Source organism: Vombatus ursinus, unplaced genomic scaffold, assembly GCF_900497805.2.
Source record: "Vombatus ursinus unplaced genomic scaffold, bare-nosed wombat genome assembly UNPS02014832.1, whole genome shotgun sequence".
NCBI lineage: Eukaryota > Metazoa > Chordata > Mammalia > Diprotodontia > Vombatidae > Vombatus > Vombatus ursinus.
Genome location: NW_020954610.1, coordinates 40,714,710 through 40,739,687, shown reverse-complemented (window position 1 = coordinate 40,739,687; position 24,978 = coordinate 40,714,710). Strand labels below are relative to the sequence as shown.

Genomic DNA, 24,978 nt, shown 5'->3' with positions numbered 1-24,978 from the left:
TGTACATTATATATATTATATACACACATACTTACATATGTACATATATATATATACATACATATATATATATATATATATAGAGAGAGAGAGAGAGAGAGAGAGAGAGGTAAAAAAATATATCAAGACCATATAGTACATTGGAAAGAACACTGGGTCTAGGTTTCTTTTAAATGGTAGATGCTTAATAAATGTTTGTTTATTGACTCATTGATTATGATATTCCACAATTAGAAGCCATACAAGATTACTGGAAATTTAAGACCTAGTTCAAGCCTTCTCTCTGGAATTTATTATCTGTGTAATCTTGTATAAGTCATTTCACTCAAGTTTTCTCAAGTATAAAGTAAGGGGTTTTAGTTAGGTAATCACTAAGGTCCTTTCCAGCTCTTCATTGGTAAGCTCTTTTGTAGAATATTTAATCATGCTGGGTACTACTTTTGCACAGCTCACAATTTCTCTATATCTTAGTACATAGTATTTGTGATTTGATCTGTCCAAAATAAAGTTCATCATCTGGCAGCCAACTCAGGTGAAAAGTGGCTTGGACCTTGAACTTAGTAAAGTTGGTTCATGGAGTCAGTCACCAGGCCTTTACCTGATGTCTTTCTAGCCTTGTACTCACTCCTTTGAGAATTTTATTGCTTGCTTGCCACAGTGAAGCTTTGGAGGAGGATATTACTGATGGTAGATGGAGGCGAAAGAGGCAGTGTGTGACCCAATGTATAGAGAGCTGGACTCTGAATCAGGAGGACTCGAATTCAAATCCCACATACTGTCATATACTGGCTGTGTGATGCTTGCAGTTCATTCAATCCCTAGAGTCTGGGCAACTCTGTAAGTTGTAAAATGCAGACTTGTGTTGATATATGGAATTTCCTCATCTGGGAGTTTCCTATATCAATGAAATTACACATCTAGTCTCTATTCACCTTCACTGTATGAGGGTGATTTCTGCTTTCTTTTAGCTCTGTGTTTGTTGGAATTATACACATATACACACACATACACACATATACAATATATGTATGGATGTACATATATACAGTGTATGTGCATGCTTCTGCTTCAGGTGTGTTTGTATGTCTAAGTATATATACATTAAGCATATATATATTATATCTAGTACAGTATACATAAATTAAGTATGTATGGGCATGGTGAGAGGCAGAATTTATTTTTCAGTTGTTTCAGTTGTGCCTAACTTTTTGATCCCATTTGAGGTTTTCTTGGCAAAGATACTGAAGTGATTTGCCATTTCCTCCTCTAGCTCATGTGACAGATGAGGAAACTGAGACAAACCAGGTTAAGTGAGCTGCCCAGGGTCAAACAACTAGTAAGTGTGTGGTGCCAGATTTTGAACTCAGGAAGATGAGTCTTCCTGACTCCACATCCAAGACTCTATGTGGAAAGGAAATCTGGGTTCATATCTCACTTCAGATACCAGCTATGTGACCCTGGGTGAGTCTCTTAACTTCTCTTGGCCTTAATTTCCTCATCTGTAAATTACAGGTGATAATGATAATCCATCTAGAGGCAGCACGATGTAGTGGATAGAAAGTTGGTCTCAGAGCCCAGAAGACCCGAGTTCAAATTCTGCCTCTGATACAAATTGGGAGTGTGACACTAGGCAAGTCATCTCTCTTTAAGATGAAAAGGTGCTGAAGGGGCATTGGTAGAGGGGATTTCTTCACCTGGAAATTTCCTATATGAATGAAACCTAGGTGTAATCCCTATCCCTAATGACAGCACCCATCTCAGAGGTTTGTTGGGAAGAACAAATGAGATAATATAGGTAACCTTAAAAGCACTATGAATGTCAACTATTTTTACTCTTAGAATAGTTTTCAGTTTTGATTCCCGTGTCCCTGTAAGTCTTTTCCATTGTACTTTCTGTTCCTTGGAAACTGGTAGCATCCACTTTCCTTAAAATGGCTGTTTTCACTTACATGAACTGATGCAAAGTGAAGTGAGCAGAACCAGGAAAACACTATACACAGTAACTTCAACATTATACGATGATCAACTGTGAATTACTTCGATATTCTCAGCAATATGATGATCCATAGACACTTCTGAAGGCCTTATGATGAAAAATGCTATCCACTTCCAGAGAAAGAACTGATGGAGACTGAATGCACACTATTTTCCACTTTTTTTTGTGTGTGTGTTTTTTTTTGAGGGGGTCTATGGTTTTTTTTTTTTCATAACATGACTGATATGGAAAAATGTTTTACATAATAATCTATATCATATTGCTTGCCTTCTCAATGAGGGGGAAGAGGAGGAGAGAATTTAGGAACTCAAAACTTAAAAAAAGGTTAAAATTTATTTTTTCATGTAAATGGAAAAAATAAAATATTTAGTAAAGTAAAAAAAAAGGTTGTTTTCAAAGCATTTTTCTCTGAGTAAAATAGAAGAGGAAGGATATAGGACTTTTTATCTAGGTAATTTTATTATTCTGAGTCCATCAGTGATTTGGAAATCATAGTTGTTTTCATAAGGCTTCCTCTTAGCTTTGGTCACTCCCCAAGGCTACTGGCAAGGTCAAATTGTGGGTGGCCACTGCTGCATTGTCAAGGTCATCTCCCTTCTTCCCTTCTCTCAAGCATACCCAGTGTGGTTTTTTGAGGGGATAATACAAGCTACTCCTCATTTTATTTTAAAATAAATTTTGATTGATATCTTTTGTTTTTATAACCCCTACATTTCCCAGTGTATCCTCTCCCCCTTCCAGAGAGCAATCACTTATAACAATGAATTTTTTAAAAAAAGGAAAAAAATTCAACAGAACAAATAGCATATTGAACCAATCTGACAGTTTATGTAGTGCTCCACACCCAAAGTCCCCCACTTCTTCAAAGAAACAGGAAAAAAGATACTTTTTCATGTCTCTTCTCTAGGGCCAGGCTGGGTCATTATAACATTGTAGCATTCTGCTCAGTGGTTTGGTTGTTTTTGTTTCATTGTTGAAATCATTGAATATATTGTTTTCCTAGATCATGGAATCATAGGATCAGAGACTTCAAGCTGGAAGGGACCTTAGAGGACATTGAATTAAATGTTCTCATTTTATAGATTTTGTTTGCTTGACTTTATATCCTTTCATACAAGTTGTCTCATGGTTTTCTCTATTTCCTTGTATTCATTGTTATAACACAGTGATTTCTCATTACCTTCATGTATACAACTTCTTTAGCCATTTCCCAATGGGTGGGCATTGACTTTGTTCTTAAATGAGTTTTTAACTTGATTCAGAGGCTTCTCCTAAGGGGTGCCTGCAAATCATGTCACCTTGCTAAGGCCGTGATTTCACCATTTCCTTTATGGTTTTAAAATCTAATCTATAGTTATCAATTTTCATAGCTAGAGCCATGATTTTCCACCTCAAGCCATCTCCATGTTCAGCTGCAGCAAATGCAGGAACCCCTTCCCCCACCTCTGCTGCCCCATCCCCCCCATCATGTTTAGGTCTTAATTTCTTGTTTCATGAGGATTTCCAAGACTAATTGACTGAGACATGTGAGAGATTACTGAGAGGAATGGGCCCAGAAGAAGCTAAGTGACTCCATGCTAAGCTGCTGAAATGTCTAAAAATGTACAGCTGCCCGAGCTCCCAGTGCTTACGGGGATTCTGGCAGGACCTTTGTTAGGGTAATTACTGCTGCAGCCCAGCTGAAAGTTTGGGTAGGACTCATGGTCTTTTTCTAATAGGAACTCTTGAAGGCAAAGTGACAGACACTGATGGGGAATATAATACTCAAGGCACCACTCTGCCGTCATAAATAACAGTGAGTTGTTGCAAATCTTGCTGAGTTGTAAATCTTTGATTCCCAGAGGTATTTCCCCAGTATCTGTGGCATAAATTGAAGGCAGTGGTGTGTGTGTGTGTGTGTGTGTAGAAGTAGCACATTTGGCAGGTTGAGCAAATGGATACTAACTGCTTTCTAAACAGCTTGGGAAGAGTTTGGTGGGTGATCTGGGCAGGTGATCTCTTTTTGAGGGAAAGAGAGAGAGAGAAGGAGATAGACACAGAGAGATAGAGAGACAGAGAGGGAAACACAGAAAGACAGAGTTACAGAAATAATGAGAGAGACACAGAGAGAAACAGATAGGCAGAGACAATGAAACAGAGACTGAGAAACAGAGAGTCCAGAGACAATAAGAGAAGACAGAGAGAGAAAGAGGCAGAAAGACACAGACACACAGAGACAGAGAGAGGTAGAGAGACAGACAGAGACAGAGAGGGAAATGCACGCATACACAGAGACAGAGAGATGGAGATAGAGACAGAGAGAATGAGAGAGACAGAGAGATAGGGAACTTAAAAAAATTGATAGTGGAAACTAATACCACCCACAGCACAGAGAGAATAAACACTGTCCAAGACAGACATTAATACTGGGATTGTATGTTTATATTTCTATCTAGCCCTAAAACAGATCTTCCTAATGGAAAATTTGTTTATGATGATGCCAATGGTGCTGATGGTGGTGATGATGATGATAGCTAGCATAGTGCTTTAAGGTTTTGCAAAGTGCTTTACAAATATATCATTTGATTCTCATGGCAACCCTGTGAAGTAGATGCTATTATTACCGCAATTTTACAAATGGGGAAACTGTGACAGAAAGAAGTTAAATGATTTGACCAGGTTCACACGGCTACTAAGTTTCTGAGGCCAGATTTGAGAGAGAGAAAGAGAGAGAGAGAGAGAGAGAGAGAGATACAGACAGACAGACAGAGACAGAGACAGAGAGATCTTTCTGGGGAGATATTTAAGAAATTCAATGGAACCTCATCTTTCTAGAATGTGTTAAGTGCAGACTGCCTATGTCATGGGGGAGGGGGCAAGGTGACCTCTTTTATCATTTTAAACTTGTTGACATATTTGTGCTGATGGATACTTCTTCAACAATTCAAGAAACATTTAGTAAACACCTAAAATATGCTTGACACTGTGCTAGGCACAAGAGGGGAGGAGTGCAAAACCAAACTAAAACAAAAAAAAAAACCAGTCCCCTACCTTCAAAAAGCTCACATTTTTTTGGGACATGCAACACATAAAAAGACAAATAAACATGAAATAATTCTAGGAGGAGAACACTAAGGGAAACAGAAATGTCTTCTCTAAGAGGTATAAGTCAGAAAGCAGTAAATATGGAGCACTCAAAACTCATAATTCTCACTTCTCTGTTCAGTGAGAAAATTATCTTAAAAAAAAATAAAGAAAGAAGGAGAGCACAATCGATCTTAGCCCAGTCATAGAGTAGACCTGGAATGCTTGTAACAGAACCCAAAGAGTCTGGTTCATTTTGGGGAATTTCTTCCTATTGGCCTGCAGCCCACATCCAAAAAACCTGGGGAAATGACTACTTAGTGCCATCTTGTATACTGATACCAACTCCTCATGTAAGCATGTAGCTCAAAAAATTAAAAAAAAAAACCCAAACAAAACAAAGTTACATAAAGACCAAATCAATGCTAGACAAGTTCTTCTGACTGTCAGATACCTGGATCATAAGAGCATGACATCATAGATCCAGATCTGGAAAGGACCTCAGAGGCCCTCTAGGTCACTCCCCCCTCCATTTTACAGTTGGAGACACTGAGATACTAGGAGATTAAGTTATCTAAGGTCACACAGCTAGGAAGCATCAGAAGTAGGATTTGAATTCCAGATTCAATAATCTTTCCATTGTTCCAGTGGTCTCTTTTTCAGGAACTCACAAAGCCCCTTAGTTTCTCTCTGATTATCTCTCAAATCTCATAGAATCTCACTAAAGCAACTGGGTGGGGCTATGTACATCACTGTAGGATATTACTAGCCACCACTGTGGTGAAGGTAGTGGGAAGGGGCATCACCTAGCTTACTCCTCAATCCTGGTTCTCTAGTATATGGTTTATGAATTTCTTCAGGACATATTGAATACTGCAAGGGCATGTTGGTACTGACTCCAAAATCATCAGATATAAGAAGTGAAGGGTACTTTACAGACAATATAGTTCAATCTCCTCTTTCTTGCAGATGAGGAAAATCAGGCCCAGTGATGTTATGACTGACTCAAGGTCACATGGTTGGTAAACACCACAGCAGAGACCAGGGAGTACAGGCCTCCTAATTGCTAATTCAGTGCTCCCTTCAATACATCTTGCTTTATGTGTGCAGTTCCCCCTTTTTCCTCCATTTGATTGGGAAGAGAATATGTATTCACAAATGAACTAAATATTTGTTCCTTAAGGACTCAATTTTAATTGTTTTTAATTAAAGGTTGTAATATACCTTCTAATGTTTTCTTCAGTTAACCGACAAATATTTATTAAGCACCTATTATGCATCAGGAAGGGAAGCTTTGTGGTTCAGTAGAAAGATTGCTGGGCCTGGAGTCAGGAAGACCAGTGTTCAAATCTAGCCTCAGACACTAACCGTGTGACCCTGGGCAAGTCACTTAACCCCTGTGTGCCTTAATCCAATGGAGAAGGAAATGGCAAACCACTGTGGTATCTTTGCCAAGAAAACCCCATGGATATCATTGCCATGTTATGGTCCATGGAGTCATGTAGAGTTATTGGACATGACTGAACAACAACAACATTATGCATCAGGCACTGTGCTAGACACTGGAGATACAACTATAGAGAACTAAAATGTCTCTACTCTCAAGCAATTGTTTTCTAATAGGATAGACAACAAGTACATACATAAGCATATGCAGAATAAATATATATAGAATGAATACAGATATACATACAAGGTAGTTTGGGAGGGAGGGCACTAGAAGTTGAGGAAATGAGGAAAGAATTCATGTAGAAGATGGTGCCTGACTGCGTCTTAAGGGAAGAGAGGTACTCCATAAGGCTGGGTTAAAGAGCGAGAGCATTCCAGGCCTAGGGGAGAGCCATTGTGGGGGCGTAGAGATGGGAAGACTTTGATTAATTCTATAGTGTGTCTGTGAAAACTGAGGCACAGGTACAAACCTCTCAGTTTTGTTGTTGTTGAGTCGTCTTTCAACGTGTCCAACACTTTGTGACCCCATTTGGGGTTTTCTCAGCAAAGATACTGTAGTTTTCCTTCTCCAACTCATTTTACAGGTGAGGAAATTGAGGTAAACAGGGTTAAGTGACTTACCCTGGGTCACATAGCTAGCTAAGTGTCTGAGGCTGGATTTGAACTCAAGCCCTCCTGACTCCAGACCCAACATTCCATCCACCGAGCCACCTATCTGCCCTATATAATCCTCTCAGTAGAAGTTTTGAAATTGGCACAGAATGCTTCAGAACTGGGCCAGCAAGCTACTATAACTTTATGAAAACAGGAGATAACAATCCTTTTTCTTCAAAGGGCCAGCCTCCTGTGTAGTGCAAATTGGGCAGAGTAGCCTGCTGCCGGCATCTCAGTGCAGGACCTTCTCCTGGTCTTACGTCATTCAGTTTAGCCCGTTTTCTGCCTCAGTGTAGACTTAATAGTTCTGGGGTGGGGGTGGGGCCAAAAGCCACTGGGATGCCATTGCTCCTCTGGTTAGGTCTGGCCAAGGGACTGGGGGCTGCTGATCTCTGCTTTAAAGCAAAACATGTCAAGTCATGAGCTATGATACAGGATTGTTTTCTTATCTTTGCCAGATTTCTGTTTTGCAGTTATAGAAATATGCTTGCCACACCCATGTTGCTCTTGGGACCATTGTTTAGGATGACTGGACAATATCACCACATGTCACTGATTGCCTCTGATATTCAGCAGCAGAAATCCAGTCCAGAATTCCTGATTGTGGAGTAGTTATTCTTCCAGGGATCGTTTAAATATGTATTAAAAGCCTTTGTCTCAAGTGATGGTGCTATATTAGAAATCTAGTCATTGGTGAGGGAGAGAGAAGGCAGTGAAAGGAGGAGTGTCTAGGGGTATGATGGCAGTTGCCAAATCTCGTGGTTTCTAATTCTCAGCCTCTTCTCTTCACTCACACAGCTACTATCCTGGTTTAGGGCCTTGCCTGGGCTATTTCATTGTCTCCTAATTAGTCTCTGTGCCTCAAATGTCTACCCACCCCAGTCTATCCTCCATCTAACCACCAAAATGATTTTCCTAAAGTGCAGGTCTGACCATGACACTCCCCACTACTCAATAAGCTCCAGTGACTCTCTATTACCCCTGGAGCAAATATAAACTCTTTTGTTGGGCATTTAAAACTCTTTACAATCTGACCCTATCAATGAATGAAAAGGCATTTTAATGCTTACTATATGTCGGGTACTCTGCTAAGCCTGGAGATGTAACTAAAACATTGAGGCAAACTCCCTCCAGGAGCTTACATCCTAAAGGGGGAGACAACATATAGTGAGGAATGGTGACTAGGGCAGAGTATTTTGATCTGGGAAGTCACAGGGATGGTGAATGGAGTTACAGGGCAAGTGATTGACATGCCGTCTTAGAAGGCATGGTAGTATGATTTGATTTGTATTCCCAGAGCAAAAGGTGGAAAGAGGTCTGGGCCATGGCACCGGAATGGTATAGCAGGAAGATGGCCAGAGTGAAACATGGTCAGAAGGTTTGGGCCTGTTGGATATAGTGGGCTATGTCAGTTTATGTTCACATACTCACTTGTCAGGACAGTAGGACCCCAGTAGGGGTTCTAAAGCTAAGTGTCATAACCCTTCCAGGGCATGATACCTACAGCTCTAATTCAAGGGGTGCAGCAATGTCACATGGTAATGATGGCTGGGTGAAGCTGACCTTTTTTTCTTTCTTTTCTTTCTTTCTTTCTTTCTTTCTTTCTTTCTTTCTTTCTTTCTTTCTTTCTTTCTTTCTTTCTTTCTTTCTTTCTTTTTTTTTAGGTAATCAGTGTTAAATAATTTGCCCAGGGTCACACAACTAGTAAGTGTCTGAGGTCAGATTTGAACTTAGGTCCTCTCAAGCTTTATTACATATTACTCTCATTTACCCACCTTGTGGCCTACCCATACTGGCTTTCTTGCTATTCTTCACACACAACACTATCTCCTATCTCTTTACCTTTGCATTGGCTGTTCCTTATGATTATATGTCTTCATTACTTTTGCTTCTTTGAATCTCTGGTTTCCTTCAAGACTTAGTTCAACTCTTATAGTCCACATCAGACTTTTTCTGGTCTCTTCAGCTCTAATGTCTTTCTCTCATGGTAACTTTGAATCTGTTACTTTGTGTTTTGCATATACCTATATATATGTATGTTGTTTTCCCCCCATTATGGAAAATAAGTTCTTTGAGGGCAGGGACTGTTCTACTTTTGTCTTTGTACCTCTAGCACCTAGCATAATGCCTGGACCTTGAGGTGCCTAGTAAATGCTTATTGGCCGATTCTTTTATTTTTAGTTTATGTAATTGCATGCTCAGATGAGGGCCAATACAATGTTGAGTCCTTAAAGGTTCTAGGTATTTAACCATTGAAAGCAGAGATATTCAACCACTGAAAATAAATGAGGCTGAACTGAATCTATGTCGGATATAGAGGACAGTAGATTAGAACCACAGGATGAATGAACAGAAAAAAAAATTAAGTGTTTACTGTGGGCTAAGCATTGTGCTAGGTGCTAGGGATACCAAACCAATCTAAAAAAATCAAAATAATTTGTTGCCCTCAAGGAGCTTATTTATACACAAATAGTGGTAGATAACACATATAGGGAAATGGTGGTCAGAGAAGAGTATTTTAGTTTGGAAAATTTATGGGATGAGTGGAGCCCTAGGGGTATAGATTGACCTACCTTTTCCAGGAAACAATATAAGTGTAAAAAAAGGCTTCCAACTAAGCTTGGGGAGCTGCCATGTATACAGAGAGAGACATGATTATTTATTGATGGAAAGAAGACTGAGCAAAATGAAACATATTTGCCTCTAAGGAGGCAAATACTGAAAAGAGCAAACACTTATGGGAAGCAAGACCCATCATTTCTCTGGATTGGCTTAAAATTCTATAGACTGTTAGAATGAACCTCCCCTGGAGAAGAGTGCTTTTTCTCTTCTGATTTGAGCTGAGATTTCACCTCCCTCCCGGCTAAAGAGCTCATTCACTCTTGTGCATTTTCTAGTATATTCTAGAGTCTGTGCAAGTCTTCCAATTTCTATTTGTTTGGATAATGGATTTACTCAAAGATAGCTATTTGGTTGTTGTTGTTTTTTGTTTTGTTTTGTATTGTTTTGTTTTGTTTTGGGCTAGGCAATGTGGTTAAGTGATTTGCCCAGGGTCACACAGCTAGTTAGTTGTCAAATGTCTAAGACTTTGAACTCAGATCCTCCTGACTCCAAGGCTGGTGCTCTTTCCACTGCGCCACCTAGCTGCCCCATTGGTAGCTATTTGTAATGGTCTTTTGTGTAATTAGCATTTGGTGGGAAGGAGTTAAAATATCAAGAATAAGCTAAGGGCCACTTTCCCCCTTAAGACAGACCAGATTTTCCTTCTAAACTCAGATTTGTACCCCTGTATCATAGATGTTTCAGGGGGCAGATAAATATAAATCTAGCTCGATATCCCTCTGAGACAAGATAAAATAGTGCCCAGAATCTGGGACTTGCCTCCTTCCTCCAACCCCTCCCCTACTTCCTTGGCTCTCTTCCTCTCCATAGAAACAGGTAAGATCATTTCTATCTATGCCACTCATGATGTGTGTATGTACATTTAAATAATTCTTATGGACACAACTTACCATAAGGTGCTATATCTTACAAGAGAATTTATATGATTATAGTTTTAAAACTGGAAAGTTGGGAGGGGATGGCAAAAAGAAGATAGTTCCTAGAGGGTGCTGATTGAAGTGAAGCATAGATGGGGCTGGATAGATGTAGTAGGCCATGTAAGGGATTTAACATTTAGGATGGCATGGACCCCAGCAATGGTGTTTCAGAGCTGTGTGGGCTAAGTCTATGAGTCCAAAGGGTGAAGGGACAGGGTGAGAGACAAGAAGATGGTTGAGGTCCTAGATCAAAGGATCTAGTTGGGAGGACCTTAGAGTCCATCTATCCTAACCACTTCACTAACATTTTTATTGATGTCTTTTGTTTTAGGATTGCCTTTATTTTCTAAAACATTTCTCTTTCTTTCCTACCTAGTGATTTATCCCTTATAACCAAAGAAAAAAGAGGGAAAAAAGTAGCTCAGGAAAGTCAAACAATTCATTACCTGAATCTGACAACATAGGTAATATTCCACACCCATAGTCTATTACCTCTGTAGGGAGATGCAATTTTCTAAGTTCTTCTCCAGGGCTAGGCTTACTATAATTATATGGTATTCAGGGTTTATTTTTTTCTTTTTCATCTCCATTGTTTTCCTGGTTCTGTTAACTTCACTCTTCATCAGCTCATACAGTTCTTCCAAAGCTTCTCTGAATTCTTCATATTCTTTGCTTCTTATGGTATAGTATATTCCATTACATACATGTACCACAATTTGTGTAGCCATTCACCAATAAGTAGAAATCTACCTTTCCCCCTCTAGTTCTTTGTGACCATAAAAAGTGGTACCATGAATATTTTGGTATATATGGGACTTTTCCTTCTATCTTTGACCTCTTTGGGGAAAGTATGATAAATACCTAGCAACAACATCTCTGAGTCAAAGAAAAAAAATAATATGGACACTTTAGTCACTTTCTTGGTATGATTCTAAATTGCTTTCCAGGATGGATGGGCTAATTTTCAGCTCCACCAATAGTGTATTAGGGTGGCTCTCTTTCTGTAGTCTAACAATGACTATTCCTAATCTTTATCAATTTTGAAATGAAACGTCAATCATTTGGATTGTATTTCTATCACTGTTTGTTATTTAGAATACTCTTTCATGTATTAAATCTCTCATTTTACAAATGAAGAAAGGAGCCTTAGGAGGTTAAGTATCTTGTTCAAGTTCAACTGATAGCAAGCATGAAAGGTGGGATTTGTCTCAAAGTGGGATTTGTTCCCATGTCCTCTGATTCCAGATCTGGTGCTCTTTCCCCTGACTTTTTGGGTTCCTGACTTAGCAACAGTAGGACTTCACCCAAATAGTCCTATGCCCAGAGATTTCTGGCTATTACTGAATGTGAATCTTCATGGTTTAATTACTTTCAGACTCATTCACCTTGGCTGATTTTTCTTTGGTTGGTTTAGATCGGTCGGCTGATCATTGGCCAGAATGGCATTTTGTCCACGCCTGCGGTTTCGTGTATTATCAGGAAGATCAAAGCAGCTGGTGGAATCATTCTTACTGCCAGTCATTGCCCTGGAGGACCAGGAGGAGAGTTTGGAGTCAAGTTTAATGTTTCTAATGGAGGTAGGTAGACTTAAAATAAATGGAACACATTTATACATCTGAAATATTGTGAAATGGGTTGACATAATACCCACTTACCTCTTTTCCCCTTAATAGTTGGTCACCAAGCATTTATTAAGTACCTATGATATGCCTAGTACTATGTTAAGTACTGGGGATATAAAGAGAGGTTAAAACACAATCCTTGCCCTCAAAAAGCTCACAATATAATGAGGAAGATTCTTTTTTTAAAATTTCTTTTTCATCTTTAAAAATTATTATTTTAACATTCTTTTGAAAATATTTTATTTTTTCAATTATACATAAAACAACTTCTAACAATCACTTTTAGAAATTTTGAGCTCCCATTTTTCTTCCTCCCTTTTTCCCCCTCCCCATCTCATTGAGAAGGCAAACAATTTGATATAGGTTATACATGTGCAGTCATGTAAAACACATTTCCATATTAGTTATGTTGTGAAAGAAAACAGACAAAAATGGGGGAGATTCTTAATAGAATTATAGGTTCATATAATTTTAGAGCTGGGATTTTGGAGATCACCTAGTATGGGAGTCCTTTACCTTTTTTGTATCATAGACCCCTTTGGCAATCTGGTAAAGCCTATGGACTCTCAAGAATAATGTCATTAAATGTATAAATGATTACAAAGGAAACTATATTGAAATACAATCATCAAAACATTTGAAAAAATCCATGAACCCCAGATTAAGAACTCTTTATAGAGTTTGAACCCTTCATTTTACAAATAAGGAAACCAGAGACTAAAGAGATTCAATGACTTGTTCAGGATCACTTCTCCCTCCCTCCCTCCCTATATACATATATATATATATATATATATATATATGCATATATATATATAATATGTATGTATGTATTAGATCATTGAAAGCACTCTGAAGACCTTGAAAGTGACCTGAACTAGGGTGATGATAAAGACAATGAAAAAGAAAGGATATTTGTGAGATACTTCAAAAAAGAAGAACAGATAGGATGTCATAAGTATACTTAGAAGTTGTGGGAGGGATCAAAGCTGACTGTGAGATTTGGGGCCTGGGTGGCTAGGAGGAGGATGGTGTTCTTAACAGAAATGAGGGCCATAGGAGAAATCTTTTAGAAAAGGAAGATGATTAATTAAGTGTTGGAAAGGTTGAATTTGAGGAACATATGGGATATCTAGGTAGAGCTGTTCAAAAGGCCCTTGAAGTGCTGAACCTGGAGCACTTGAGTGAGATTCAGGTAGAGGTAGAGATTTGAGATTCATCCACATAAAAGTGATAACAAGATGTAGGAGTGAATGAAATCATCATGGGAAAGAGAGGATGGAGAGGAAGGAGACTTAAGCCAAGAATAGAACCTGGGGATAGCCAATAATTAATGGACAACAGAAGAGGAATCATTTGAGACAGAACAATAGCCACAATGGTAGAAGAATTAGGACAGCAGGGCCAGAAGAACCTAAGGATGAATAAGTATCAAAGGGGGATTTGGAGGATCATGACAATGTCAAATACATCAGAAAAAAATGAGGAGAAAGACTGAGATTTATAATTTAGGATAAGTTGAAAGTAGTTTCAAACAACGAGTGGGGACAGAGACAAGATTACAAAGAATTCAGATATGAATGCATTGTAAGGAAGTGGGGACAATAAGTATAGATCCTTCTAGGAGTTTGGCAATAAAAGAAAGGCAAGATTGAATAATAGTTTGAGGAGGCAGCAGGGTTGGGAGAAGGTATTTTTCCCTCCAATATGAATAGAAGAGACCTGAGTATGTCTGCTTGCAGTTAGAAGGTAAGGAGCTAGTGAAAGAGTGGTTAAAGTAAGTGCTTAACTTTTTTAAAAAATTCATGTCATGGACCCCTTTGGCAGGATGGCAAAGTATATGGAGCTCTTCTCAGAATAATGTTTTTAAATGCATAAATATATGTATATACATACATACAAACATATGTAGGATTGTGAACATACTGAATATATTGAAACAAAGTTTAAAAATATATTTTAAAAAACCAACTTCAAGGGTCTTAGGTTAAGAGCTCTTGGGTTGAAGATCTAGGAAAGAGCATAATTGATGAAGCAAGACCTCATTGGAGGCAGGGGGATAGGGTCAAAACAGAGGTTGGGGTGGGCTTAATCTTGGAAAGAAGAGGAGTTAGATGACAATGTAGAGAAATTTTGAGGTGGATAGGAGAGAAATTGTAGGAGTTTGTCAGATGACTTTAATCTTCTCGGTAAATTAAGAAGCAAGGTTAGCTCTGAGAGTCAGCAATGCTTACTAGGGCTGCTAGGTGGCACAGTGGTGAGAGTGTCAGGCCTGAAGTCAAGAGCACTCATCTTTGTGAGTTCAAATCTGGACTCAGATACTTACTAGATATGTGACCCTGCATGAGTCACTTAATCCTGTTTGGCTCGGTTCCTCATCTATGAAATGATATGGAGAAGGAAATGGCAAACCATTCCAATATATTTACCAAGAAAACCCCAAATAGGGTCATGAAGAGTCAGACATAACTGAAATGACTCAACAACAAATACTACCTACTTGAGGTTGGTACCTTTTGAAAAAAAATTCTTTAAACCTCCAGGACCTAGTACAATACTTTTCACACAGTAGGTGCTTAATGTTTGAGTGAATGAATTAGGATCACAGAGGTCTCAGTGGGTTAAATAGTATGAATTTATAGTGTACCCAACCTGAAGGTTTTTGTGATTTTCCCTAGGAAGGCTTGATAATTTGGATATGGGAGCACTGAAAGCAGGTGATGAGGGTAGCAGAAAGGTCAAGGTTAGTGACTGTTAGCTAGAACATTCCTCAACTACCCAGTCTAATCTAATGCCTCATTGCAATGTGGAAGAAAATAACCCTAAGTAATTAAAGATTTTGCCAAAAGAATACAAGGGCTGGCTGGTTTTACCAAGCTGGAAAGACTGGATAAGGGCTGGGTAGTAGACAAAATGTTGTTGTGTGAGAACTAGACTAGGGAAATTCAGAGAAATCCATTGCCAGTTTGGTTACACAGTTATGAAATTTTTTTGGCCCTAGAATCTCTTTAAGTTACAAAGGGGTTGTTATCTGGGTCAGTGGAAGTAACACCTACACTGATAAATCCATAATGTCAGAAGGGTCTCTACAGAACAATAAAAGACTCATAGAATGTGAGGCCTGGAGCCTCCCAAGTATGTCTAGTCCACAAACATTACTCATAACATCGTACAAATATGTACAGCTTGCACTGTTCTGCTAATCCTACTCTGGGTATGAGAAATCGGTCGTGACTTTGGCATCAATATTCAGCCAAAAATATTTTTTAAAAGCATGGATCATCCCAAAGAACACAGTATATTGGGTAGGGGCCAGGGAGAGATTAATACATTCTCTTATCCAGCAACCACAAAAACAAACACATAAACAAAGAAACCCCAACACACTTTTCCAATTTTGCAAAGAAAAAAAAGGAATAGAGTAAGGAAGAGGAATTGGGACTTGTTTTCTGGCTTCCTCAGTTTTCCTGTGTTGGTAACCAGCTCAAGTAGTATCTTGGTCAACAAACCAGCATCATCATGGTACAGCATAAAGAGTACTTACTTGATTTGCATTCACAGGGTCTGAGTTTTACTACCTGTGCCACTTTGGGCAAGTCACTTAGCCTCTCACTGGGCCTCGGTTTCCCTTTTTGTAAAATGAGATCTTAATCTTGTAACATTCTTTACATAATGTATTGAGGTTGGCTTCTTTGGTTCATCAAATATTAAGTGCTCAGTACTGTGCTAGGTGCTGGCCAGGAATTTTTAGAAGTATAAAATATGGTCTCTGCTCTATATTTTCTTGAGGATGTAAGGTAAGGCTTATACTTAGAAAGCAACTAGTTATAGGCTTGATATTCCTTCAATAAAAATAAGCATGTTTTAAAATAACAATTGACATTCATATAGGACCTTAAAGTTTGCAAAGCATTTGTCATACATTATGTTTTTGGAGCTGCACAACAACTCTGAAAGGTAGATATTACAGGCATTATTTTCCACAGATTAAGGCTCAGAGAGGTTGAGACTTGCCTATGATGAGGAAGTCAATAAGTATTAGAAACAGGATTTGAAACCACATCTGCCTGACTCTAGGGGTGTATAGGGTGTTTAGGGAGGACTCGCATCTCTAGTGCTAGTGAGGACTTGCTGAGCCCTTTTAAGGACCGCTCATCTGCCTTTGGTATCCACCTGTCACCCAGCTTTCACCTGTGACTCCAAGAAGCTATAGTGTGCATAGAGCCACACCCTGGTACAGCCATCTTGGCAGATGGGCTAAATCTAGGTTGAGGGAACCAACAGGCCTCAAACCGGCCGGTGAGTTGGGAGAATTTCTACCCCAAGTGTGTGAAGACCTCCTCTGGTGGAATGGGTAGATGGGAACAATTTGTTCCAATGGCCATGAAGGTGGCTGAAGCAGGTGATGTGGAGCCCTTCGAGCTTGCTCAGATGTCAAAGATGCCAAGGCCATCCATGGCATCCCAGGCCATTGTCAGTCATCTTGCCTTTTGTTTTGCCACTGGACTTTAATGACTCAGGAAGAGAGAGTGAGGCTGATGAAGTTGCACAACTCTGCTTTACTTAAATCCAATTCATAAGCAAGCCAAGATATCATGTGTGATCTCACACCAACCTGACTCCAAGTCCAGAGTATAGTAGAAGCAAATTTTCATGTTCTTTTTTTAAAAAACAGTATTTTGTTTTTGCCAATTACATGTGAAGACAATTTAAAATTTGGAAATTTAAAAAAATAAGGTGGAAAATTAAAAAATTTAAAAAAACCCACCACAAGCAAAAATTCCCCAAACATGTGGGCTATTAATCTGAAGTACCATATTCTTGCTAACATGGATTTGGACATCAGAAAAGCAGAGGCTATTTGAGTAATTTTCTGTTGAGTATGAAAGAGGACAAATGAATCATTTTCTTTGCTGGTTGGGGGAGGGAAACTATTGCTTCTGTAATTAAACTCTGTGTATGTGTGTGTGTGTGTGTGTGTGTGTGTGTGTGTGTGTCTGTTTGTGTGTATGTATGTGTGTGTGTGCACATGGTCTTTTTAATTTTAGGTCCTGCACCAGATATAGTTTCAGATAAGATCTACCAGATCAGCAGAACAATTGAGGAGTATGCCATCTGTCCGGATCTCCGAATTGACTTATCTCGACTAGGAAGACAAGAATTTGATTTGGAGAACAAATTCAAACCCTTCAGAGGTAACAGTAACCTGAAATTCAAATGATATGGCATAGCAAGTCTACAGATCGTGGGTACTAGGACTGTTTTGGAATCATTACTATGTGGGAAACTAAGTCAGAGATGGTTAATGTGTGCCAGGCACTGATCTAAGCTATTTACAAATATTATCTCATTTGATCCTTTCAACAACCCTGGTAGGTAGGCAGGTGCTATTATTATCCTCATTTTACAGTTGAGGAAACTGAGTCAGACAAAAGTAAAATGACTTGCCCAAGGTTAGACAAGCTAAATTTGAACTCAGGTCCTTCTGACCACAGTCCCAGCCCTCTATCAATAACTGGTTGATAACCCTAATTGCGCCCTTATTTTAGAAGTAAGGTAACTCAGACACCACTATTAAATCATTGATGTCCTTAGGCAAGGCTGAGTGGGATTAGAGTTGTTCATACTTTGTTCCCAAAGAGGACCAATGACTTCAGGAGGGTAATGTCTTGACTTGCAAGTGAGTTGGATTTAAGTGAGGCAAAGCTGTGCAAAGTCATCAGCCTCACTTTCTCCTCCAGAGTCATTGGGGTCCAGTGGCAAGCCACAGGTCAGGATGACTGGAGATGGCCCTAGATACAGTGGGAAACCCTGGTGGAGGCAAAAGAATATAAATTTCTGCCCTTGTTTATCATCTAGGCAGAGAGCCAAAGTACTCAGACAAAATGACTTGGGAACAATATGAAGTCAGATTTACCAGTGCAACATAATCCATCCCAAACTGAATACTTGTGTTGTCTGAGGCCCCACAACAAGGTCGACTTTGAGATTCAGGCTGTTCCATTGGGAAAGAGTGGGCATTTTAAAACAGGAGATGTGCTTTTTGTCTCTTCTCAATTAAAAAAAAAAAACCTGGCAAGGTCCACTTATCTCAGGTTTAGCCCCATTGTCCTGGCCCTGCAGCTTTAGAGATAGCTGAGCTCCGAGGTGCTTCAAGTTACCAGAAGGGAGTGGGGGCAGGGATTCCTTGGCACCAAAGTAGAATTTGGGAAGGTATGTTTGGAACAATTTCTGCACTGACCTTCCTTGCTGTTTTAAGAGCTCAACAGTCAGCACCTCATTGTAGGGCTGACTAATTAAAAGACAACCAAATCCTTTTGCTGCTCACCTGTCCAATGAGGAGAAACATCCAGTTTTCAATGACTCCAGTGTGCTTTCTTGGCTACTTTCATTCTAGTGCCAGGCTCTTTTTTTTGTCATATCACCTGCCTCATAGCTAGGGGTATGCCGGAGCCTGCTCATATTGGCTGGAGATAGCCAATTGTTAAAATTTCAGTGGGACTGAATGTTTACACCTCAGAAATCTTAAAACACTACAAATCAGAGATTGATTTATTGTTTTGTGGATTGTCTAGACTTAAGAAAGTGAATGAGAAAATAATGCAGAATAAATCTAAAAGTGTGTTGTGTGTATATTTTTCCCCCCTCTGGAGAGCCAGTTAAAAATTTACCAGCATACTGCTGTGTAACCAAAGATAATTAGAGTGATATCTATATTTATTTAAAACAATTAAAAACTGACCAATATATTAATTTAATTTTCCAGAAGAATAGTTTAAGTGAGCACCAATTTGACCATGTCATTCTCTTACTCAAAAATCTTCAGTGGTTCCATGGCCTCCAGGGTAAAATACAAAGTCCTAAAGACTAGCATTTATAGACCTTCAGAGTCTGACTCCAGGCTGCATTTCTAGATTTACTTCGTATTAATTTCCTTCGCATATTCACATAACCTTTGATTCCATACCAATTAGTCTACCTGGTGTTCTCTGAACTCAACATTCCATCTCTCATTCTCATTCCTCTGCACATACTTAGAATGGACTCCCTTCTCAATTCTACCTTGGTTTTATTCCAGGCTCAGCCTAGGTACCCTCTCCCAAGAGAAGTAGTTCTTTATCCCTTCTCAAATTATCTGTGTAAATGTAACCCTACAATATAATATTCTGCAAGTAACTTGAGGATAGTGTGAGTTTTCTGTTTTGTCTTTGTACCTCAAATATTTAATACAATGACTTGCTTATATAAATGTTTAATACATGCTTATTGACTGACTGACTGAATATTCATTTTACTAGATGAAAAGATATTTGTATAGTATATAGATATAATAATTTGAATTAAAATAAGTTAAAAATATCTGACATCAAAGAGACCTTCGAGATTGTCTAGTCTAAAAGATAGAGAAGCAACTGATTTGAGATCACACAGTAGGGGACAGAGCAAAGACTTAAACCTTGGTTGATTTCCCCCCTTGGTGAAAAGAATTTTATGTTCAGAATAATTTATTCCTATGGATAATTTTAAAGGTAATTTTATTTATTTGTGATCATTTATATTGATGCTCTCAATTTTTTAAACCTCACAGTCATTTCTGGAAATATTCCTCCACCAACCTCCTCCCTTCCATTTATGTTATAGCAAAGAAAAACAGTTTAGTAAAAACTAATCAGCTTTACAACATGTCTAATGTGAAAATAGGTTTAATATGAATGTATATGTTGAGCCTATAACAATTTACATGCCATCTTGGGGGGGAGGGGAGAGATGGGGAGAAAATTTGAATTCAAAATCTTATGGAAATGAATATTGAAAACAAAAAATAAATAAATAAATTTATTAAAAAAAACTTATCAGTAAAGTGATGGCATCTGACAATGTATGTAACATTCTTCTGCCCCTATAGTTCCCCGTATATTTTATTATCTATTTTCTGGTATCAAGATTGGTTATTATAATTATTCTGTACTTGACTCTGAGAGGCTATGCTATAAAATCATGATTATGTTCTAGTTTGTAAAGTGCATGTGGAAATAATAATAACAATAACAACAACAACAATAATAATGATAACTAGCATTTATATAGTATCTACTATATGCCTGGTTCTGTGCAAAGCACTTTAAAAATATATCATTTATCTTCAAAACAACCCTGGGAGGTAGGTGCTATTATTATCCCCATTTTATAGTTGAGGAAACTGAGGCAGAAATTAAGTAACTTGACCAAGGACACACAGTTAGTAAATATCTGCTGAGCTTTACCTGAAATGCGTGAAAATATCTCCTAGATTCCACAGGGCCAAGTCCATTTTTAAGCTACCAAGTCAAATCAAGTCCAGTCCAGTTGACAAATATTTGTTAAATGCCTGATATGTTCCAGGTCACCCTACTAAGACCTGGGGATACTAAGAAGGCAAGAAAGTTGTGCCTACTTTCAATGGGCTCACAGTCTAATGGGGCAGGCAACTCACACAGATGACTACCATGGTTTCCTTTTGTTTCCTGCCCTCAGTGGAGATAGTGGATCCAGTGGACATCTATCTCAACCTCCTTCGGACCATCTTTGACTTTAACACCATTAAGAGTTTGCTGACTGGACCCAATCAACTTAAGATCCGGGTGGATGCTATGCATGGAGGTAAGCTCATTGGCTTGGCAAGAGAAGTCAAGATGGACCCTCAGACTCTTAAACAGTCCTTTTTGTTTTCTTCTGATCATGAAGAATAATAGATTCACTGGCATTCTGATGATGTATGTATTCTCTAATGTGAAGAATGCTCTGGAAGATCTTAGTATCCCAGTTTCATTCTTCTAATGCTGGTGAAAATAGTGTGGAAAAGTGAGTTTGAAGTTATTACATGTGGATATGATGAAACTGTAGTCCTTGATTCTTTTTATTTTTGAGCATGAATAGGGTGTTCCAAAAGTCTTTGGAGTATGTTAAACTTTAATAGCTTACAGCTTAAGCTCATGTGTTAGGGCAGTGTTAAGCTTTAGTACTGCTCCAAGTCTCTGAGGACACTTTGTATTTGTATAGGTAGAATCATATATTCTTAGAGTTAGTTGTAAGATATCTCAAAAGGTACCTAGTTCAACCCCTAGCTTGATCATGAATCTCATCTGCAGTAGCCCCTTTCAGTGGTAATTTGAAGGGTTGTGTGTCTGAGCTAAAGTTTATGAAGCTCACTTTGGAAATTAGCATCATGTGGGATTTGTACTTTACAGAGGGAAAAAAGGGTAAGCCAAAACATGCTTTCTTCAACATTTATTTTGAATGTTAAACTTCATTTTGGTAGGTTTGTAAAATGCTATCTCAAGGTTGTTTAATTTGCATTTCTCTAATCAATAATGATTTAGAGCATTTTTTCATATGACTATAAATTGTTTTGATTTTATAGTGAGGCCAGCATAACACTGTACAGGCATTGAAAGTATTTTTTCTTTTAAAATTATTTTTATTGATGTCATGTTACAGTTTAGACAATAAATAAACACATTGATGCAAAATTAAAATATATTGCAAAGCATAGTACATTTATAAAAATAGATAGCTGGTAGACATAGTACTTGTTATATAAATTCACATATAGCCTTTTGAGAAAAAAAGAAAAACAACCTTAGCATCAAGTAACCTACTTATTCCTGGCAATTCTTTCAAACATCTAAATCTCAGAACTCTACTCATTTTACCCTGTTGCTTTACCAATCAACATTTATTATGCATTTACTGTGTGCCACGCACTATCAGTTCGTTGGATACAAATGCAAAAGAATGAAATAATCCCTATTCTGAAGAAGCTTAAAATCTAATCAGGGAAGTCAATAAGTACATGTAAATACATACGGAATAAACACAAATAAATATAGTGTACTTGAATACAAAATAGTGAGGGGAGGCATTAGCAACTGGTGGTGGTGGTGGTGGGGTGGATCAGGAGAGGCTTCATGCTTATGAAAGAAAACGGGCTCTTGAAGGCTGGGACACTAGAGTACAGTTTCTGGTAGACTCTGTGTGTGGGCCCACAAAGATTTTTTTTGGAAAAAAGGTCATGGAACTTGCATGTTTTACTTTATGTTGTATTTTGAATTATGACCAGAGGATTTTTTTTTCTCTTGAGGTTTTAAATGGGTTACTGTGTATGTCTGTGACTGGAACAAAGAGATCTCTACTCTCCTGCAAAGATTTAAAGTTGGGTGATGCACTGTCTTTTCTTCCAGTTATGGGACCCTATGTAAGGAAAATCCTGTGTGATGAGCTAGGTGCCCCAGCAAATTCTGCAATAAACTGTGTTCCTTTGGAAGATTTTGGAGGACAGCACCCTGACCCAAACCTAACATATGCAACCACCCTTCTGGAGGCAATGAAAGGGGGAGAATATGGTTTTGGAGCTGCGTTTGATGCTGATGGGGTGAGCATGAAGGACTGGTTCTCTCCCCTCCTAACCATTCACTAGAATGCTTAAATGTCAGGTGTTTGTGGTGTAGTGGAAAGGCTGATGAATTGAGAATCAGAGGAAATTGAGAATCAGAGGACTTGGGTTCAAAATCTGCCACTTACAACTTGTGTGGCCTTGGAAAAGTCACTATTTACCTTCCTGGGTTTCAGTTTCCTCATTTATAAAAGGAAGGGGTTGGATGAGATCAGGTGGTGTCAGACTCATGGAAATGGGGTCACTGATTCACATATAAGGATCCCTGCAGGCTGCATATTGACTTAGTTTTCAAAAGTAATGTTATCTATGTGTTATTAATTTTAATTTTTTAAAAAAATATTTCCCAATGACTTTTTAATCTAGTTTGGGCTGCACTCAGGAGTGTTGTGGGCCTGGACACCTCTGGACTAGATGGCCTCTTAGCTTTAAATCAATGTTCCCACAACCCTAACTGTAACCAGAGTTAATGAGTGTGACTTCAGCACACATAGAAAATGCATTTGTGGAGACCTGTACTTGAATTGTATTGTTTTTCAATTTATTTTTTGCTAAATTTTGCTTAGTGCTTTTTCTGTGTTTAGAAGAAGCATCAGGGGGCAGCTAGGTGGTGCAGTGGATAGAGCACAGGCCCTGAAGTCAGGAGGACCTGAATTCAAATCTGACCTCAGACCAAACACTTGACACTTACTTGTTGTGTGATCCTGGGCAAGTCACTTAACCCCAATTGCCTAAAAAAGAAAAAAAAAAGAAGTATTGGAATAGAAATCATCTATTTCTTAGTGCTTTTGGTATCCATTCACTGATTCCAAATTGTACACTGATTATCTACTTTGTATAAAGGACTAGTTTAGGGTCAATGACAAGACATTTTAGAAATCCTTCTCTGCTTGGACTTTGAGACCATGACATCCTTGCCAATGGTGGCGAGCTATTCTTGTGGGACAGCCACTGTGATGAAGCCTAAGGATTCCTGAGTCTTGCTTTTGGCATTCTAACTGAACCTTTTGGACTTTCAGACTTTTCCATTCACCTTGGAGAGGAACTTTCCTACGTGTATTATCTTTCCCAATTAGACTGTGAGTCCCTTGAGAGCAGGGACTGTCTTCTTTTGCTATTTGTATCTGGAGCATTTATCCAAGTGTTTAGCATATAGTAAATGCTTTTCATTCATTCATTGGTACAACCAGAGAATCATAAAATAGCTAGAAATCTTAGTTAACATTTAAAAACAACAACCCTATGTTTTTCAGGTGAGGAAAGTGAGTCTCAGAGAAATTAGGTGACTTGCCCAAGGTTTCATGGCTAGGTACTGGCAGAACTGGGACAAACATTCAAATTTAATATATGCTTGCTGATTAATTGGCAGATTAACCTCCACCCTCCCAGTCCAGTGCTCTTGTCATTTCATTGTATGTTTCCAATCTGCTATTTTAGCCCTTGGTGACATAAAGGAGTGCCTGTGCACCTATATGAAAGGAAGTTAATGAAAGCCTGAGGCAATTCCCAGCATTTAATCATGGCACTGTATAGGCACTGAAAAGATTTTTTTCTTTTAAGATTATTTTTATTGATGTTTACGTTACAGATAAGCAAAACAATAAATACATTGACCAGTATATGCAATATTCCATACTCGTCTCCCATTTCTATAACAAAGGAAAGGAGGTGCATTCTTCAACTCTGAGACCAAGCTTGGTCATTATATTTATGTAGTGTTCAGTTTTTGTTGTTATTTCAGCCTTTTGTTGTCATTGAGTTGTTTCAGTCATGTTCAACTCTTTGTGACCCCATTTGGGGTTTTCTTGGTAAAGATACAGGAGTGGTTTGCTGATTTCCTTCTCCAGATCATTTTAGGGATGAGAAAACTGAGGCAAATAGAATTAAGTGACTTGCCCAAGGTCATAAAGCTAGCAAGTGTCCAAGGCCAGATTTGAACTCACAAAGATGAGTCTTCCTCACTTCAGGCTTAGCACTCTCTCCACCGTACCACCCAGCTACCTTCTTTCTATTTATATTATTTTATATTGTTTTCTAGATTCTGCTTACTTAACTTAGCATCAGCTCATTTATGTCTTTGCATATCTCTCTGAATTCTGCCTATTCACCATTTCCTTATAGTGCAGTAATATTTTGTTATGGTCATATGTCAGAATTTGGCTGTTCACCGTATAATGGCACCTACCTACTTTTTGTTCTTTGCTACTATAACAAATGCTGCTA

General features: G+C 38.5%; 1 protein-coding gene across 1 annotated transcript in view; it reads left to right on the top strand.

Moving 5' to 3' along the window:
- The window catches only part of PGM5 (phosphoglucomutase 5), a 214,070-nt gene that overhangs the window by 13,567 nt on the left and 175,525 nt on the right, over window positions 1–24,978 (top strand). The window contains exons 2-5 of the mRNA XM_027839610.1: window positions 12,116–12,278; window positions 17,372–17,518; window positions 20,838–20,963; window positions 22,544–22,734. Coding sequence (XP_027695411.1) covers window positions 12,116–12,278; window positions 17,372–17,518; window positions 20,838–20,963; window positions 22,544–22,734 — 627 coding nt within the window. The remainder of the gene's footprint in view (window positions 1–12,115; window positions 12,279–17,371; window positions 17,519–20,837; window positions 20,964–22,543; window positions 22,735–24,978) is intronic.